Source organism: Trachymyrmex septentrionalis, unplaced genomic scaffold (genome assembly GCF_001594115.1).
Source record: "Trachymyrmex septentrionalis isolate Tsep2-gDNA-1 unplaced genomic scaffold, Tsep1.0 scaffold305, whole genome shotgun sequence".
Taxonomy (NCBI): domain Eukaryota; kingdom Metazoa; phylum Arthropoda; class Insecta; order Hymenoptera; family Formicidae; genus Trachymyrmex; species Trachymyrmex septentrionalis.
Genome location: NW_017305469.1, coordinates 293059 through 296476, shown reverse-complemented (window position 1 = coordinate 296476; position 3418 = coordinate 293059). Strand labels below are relative to the sequence as shown.

The 3418-nt window shown below is 29.7% G+C and overlaps 1 protein-coding gene across 2 annotated transcripts in view; it reads right to left on the bottom strand.

Annotated features, from left to right (window-relative positions):
* Positions 1–523: 523 nt before the first annotated feature.
* The window catches only part of LOC108749613 (RNA polymerase II-associated protein 3), an 8097-nt gene continuing 5202 nt past the window's right edge, over positions 524–3418 (bottom strand). For both annotated transcript variants that reach the window (XM_018488414.1, XM_018488415.1), the window contains exons 10-11: positions 1940–2110; positions 524–1281 (exon numbers count right to left, since the gene is read on the bottom strand). In XM_018488414.1, coding sequence (XP_018343916.1) covers positions 1202–1281; positions 1940–2110 — 251 coding nt within the window. In that variant the 3' untranslated portion in view covers positions 524–1201. The remainder of the gene's footprint in view (positions 1282–1939; positions 2111–3418) is intronic.

Below are 3418 nucleotides of genomic sequence, written 5' to 3'. Positions count from 1 at the left end.
CACAAAATCGGTCCACTTTTATTTATGTAAGTAAAGTCTCCTTCTCTTTCTTCCTGGGGCGCGATTTCCTAACTGTTTACACGCCTACCGACAGTTGTCGATGTCATTGCGCAGCTTTTTCACCATATAAACGCAACGACATCGATAACTGTCGGTAGGCGTATATAGTTACGGAATCGCGCCCCTGGTTAACTCTTAACCGAGGTTAAACTTATTTCTCATGTCTTTCCAATTCTAGCATTAGAAAGATATAAGGAATAAGTTAAACCTCGGTTAAGAGTTAACCATGAATTGTGAAACTGGGCCTAAGAGATAATGGCTCGTATTCAGAACGCGCTTTTCTTGATAAAAGCGCGCTTTTATCTCTAAAATTCTATAGTATGTGTAACGTAAATTATAGCATGTTAGCGCGCTAACATCATTGTAAATGCGTTCTGAATACAGGCCAATGAATAAATTGAACCTCGGTTAATGCTGATTCTATAATAAGACTAGTCTGAAGTCTTAATCTCAATTGATGAAGTTGACCAATCAATGTCGGTTGTACAATTGTCTATTGGTCAACTTCACTGATAAGGACTTAGGACTACCAACTACCGACTCATTGTAGAATCAGTAAAGAGTTAAGTAACATATCAGTTGTGAAACTGGGCCTTATAGGCAGATTATAAGTAAAAATTCAGTTGAATCTCATTTGTCAGAATGTAAAAGGAATGCGCATTCAACTGAGTTATGACGACACAAGTGAGAATTATCTGAGAATTGGTATAAATGGAAAGCAACTAATGTATCAAATTTGCACATTTTGTCTTTTTTTTTTGTTAAAATCAAATTATTCAGAGTTAATGTATATGTACATATATGTAGATATTCGATAACTTTAACGCAGTTTTCAAGTAATAGATTTAACATAATTGTGCGGAAAATTGCCGCTTGTCGCCTACCGAGATATTCTGCTCATTGTGAGTATTCTACATTTACATTTCTGGGGTGCGCTCCGTTTTATGATATATCATTTTATTCTTTTTAATATTCAGTGAACAACAAAAATAAAGTGATATATAATGCGTATCATGCATGAAACGGAACGTATTCCTGTTTGCAATGTATTAAATTTGCATTCCGTCCTTTTTGTTAAATAATTAAATTATTCGAGATTAACGTGTATTCATATAGGTATTCGATGACGCTAATGCGGTCTTCAAGTAACATAGATCTGACGTAATTGCGAGACCTTGGGTGAATTCTCCTTTTCTAGGAAACGTAATATATTTCCCAGGGCTGTAAAATGAACGCAAATTTATTCAGATACTTATATCATAGTATTAACATAAATACATATATCTGAATATGTCTATTTAAAAACTGACATTTATGTGACTATTTAAATAGACGTGTCATATTTAAGCTTCCATTTACAATTTTTTTGACGAAATTTCATTTTCCAATTTCTCCGAAATGAAGGACGGATTAAATAAAGATTTTAACGTTTGATTAAAAAAAAATATTTCGTAATTTAAAAGAGATATTAAAAAGTAATCTTGAATTTTTCCACATTTTTTTAAAGCTTAGAACAATAAAAAAAATGTGTGTACTAAAAAAAAAGAGATTTGCCGACGAAGAGTTAAATATATACATATACTTTTAAAAATTATTCTGATCAAATTATGATTGATATGATTAATTTTGTTAAAAATTATTAACTTTTATTGTTTAACAAATGGAAAAAAGATTAAATTAGGAGCAAGAATTATATATTCAGAAATTTTGCTTTAAGTTAGTAATTCTGACAGTTAATTAAGTTAATCATCGATTAAGTTAGAGGTTTATCCAAATCGTAGGAATTTAGTTGGATTCGTAAAAATAAGTTGTCTCGCGTTTAATTTGATAAAAAATGACAATAGGAAATGCCATTGTAATGTCATTATTTCTACATTACCTTTTTTATCCCCAGAATCCATGAACATACTGATAATGGAGAACCGACTCAATCGGCTCAGAGAGTATAACAGATTCGTGAGCAATTCCGTGTCTTTCGGCGTACAAAATTGTTGATCCAAGCAACGCAAAATGAGGCTGAACATCGCTGCATCTAATTTGTTGCCTATAACTGCAGATTAAAATTATTTCTTGAATTCAGACTTTAAGACTACGCATATTAGACAATACATTGAGATGTAGGATTATAAAATTAAAGAGTAGAATTCGACCAATTAAATAATTTTAATCTTAATTTATTTTGTTCTGATTATTTGAATTCTAATGTCTATTTTTTTTTTAATTTTTGATAGGGGAGACCGGAGACAAAAGTAACAAGAGAACAATAGTAACATCGTTAATATTTCTTAAACTATAATAGATATGTATATGCAGATGCATGGTAAAATTCTGTAGACAGATCGGCATTAAATCGTTCGTTACATGTTGGTTCTCGCGGAACGTGCACGAGTGCAGGAGCAGAAATTACTTTTTTCATGCATCTAGTAAGTTTTATTGCGTGCATAAAATCTAAAATATTTTTTTTCTTTATAACGAAGATATAATGTATTATTTTAATATGTTTTATTGATTATCTGTGTTGATGGTTTACACATTTGAATTAATTTTTGTCTAGGTTTTTATTCAAAAAATTTACTATAAATCATAAAATACTGTTAGGGGACAATAGTTACATCGATCCTTGGGATCAGTTGTAACATTACAATTGTCCCCGAACTTACTTGATTTTATTTTAATATTATTTTGTACAATGTTATTTATATTTTTCTTCATAGAATGCTGTTAACAAGAAAATGCAAGACAGATGAGAGAGAAAAATTATATACAAGAAATGTCTTTATACAAACAGACATTTAAAGAAGTTATAAAGGACCAGTTATCCATTCATGCAGCTGCAAGAAAGAGTATGACGTATGTATGTAGTTGTATTATGTATCTCTGGTAAATGTGGCAATACTTATCCCTCTCTACTGTTACAATCATCCATAAGATTGGGACGGTTGTAACAAAATTCCTCATAGTCTTTAAGCAAACATAACTTTTTTCTAGTTACATAAAAAAATTAAACTAAGATAATTTTGTAGCTAAATAAATTCTATATCTAAAAATATATTTTTTTTAAATGTAATTATATTTGAACTGTTATAACATTTTAAAGTCAAAAAGTCTTTTGTCCCCGGTTTCTCCTAGTCTGATACAGATTTTAGACGTTCTGAAATTCATGTCGAAATTGGAGATAAAATTTTCTTTAATTTTATATGCCATATAAGGTGGAACATTTGAAGAATTACGTATGTATAAAATATTAAAATGTATAAATAAGTATATATTAAATTACATAGCATATATAAAATTATAAATAAAATTCTGTTCTAAATTGTATGCGAATTATAAAATAAATTTGTCTAAAGTGTAAAAT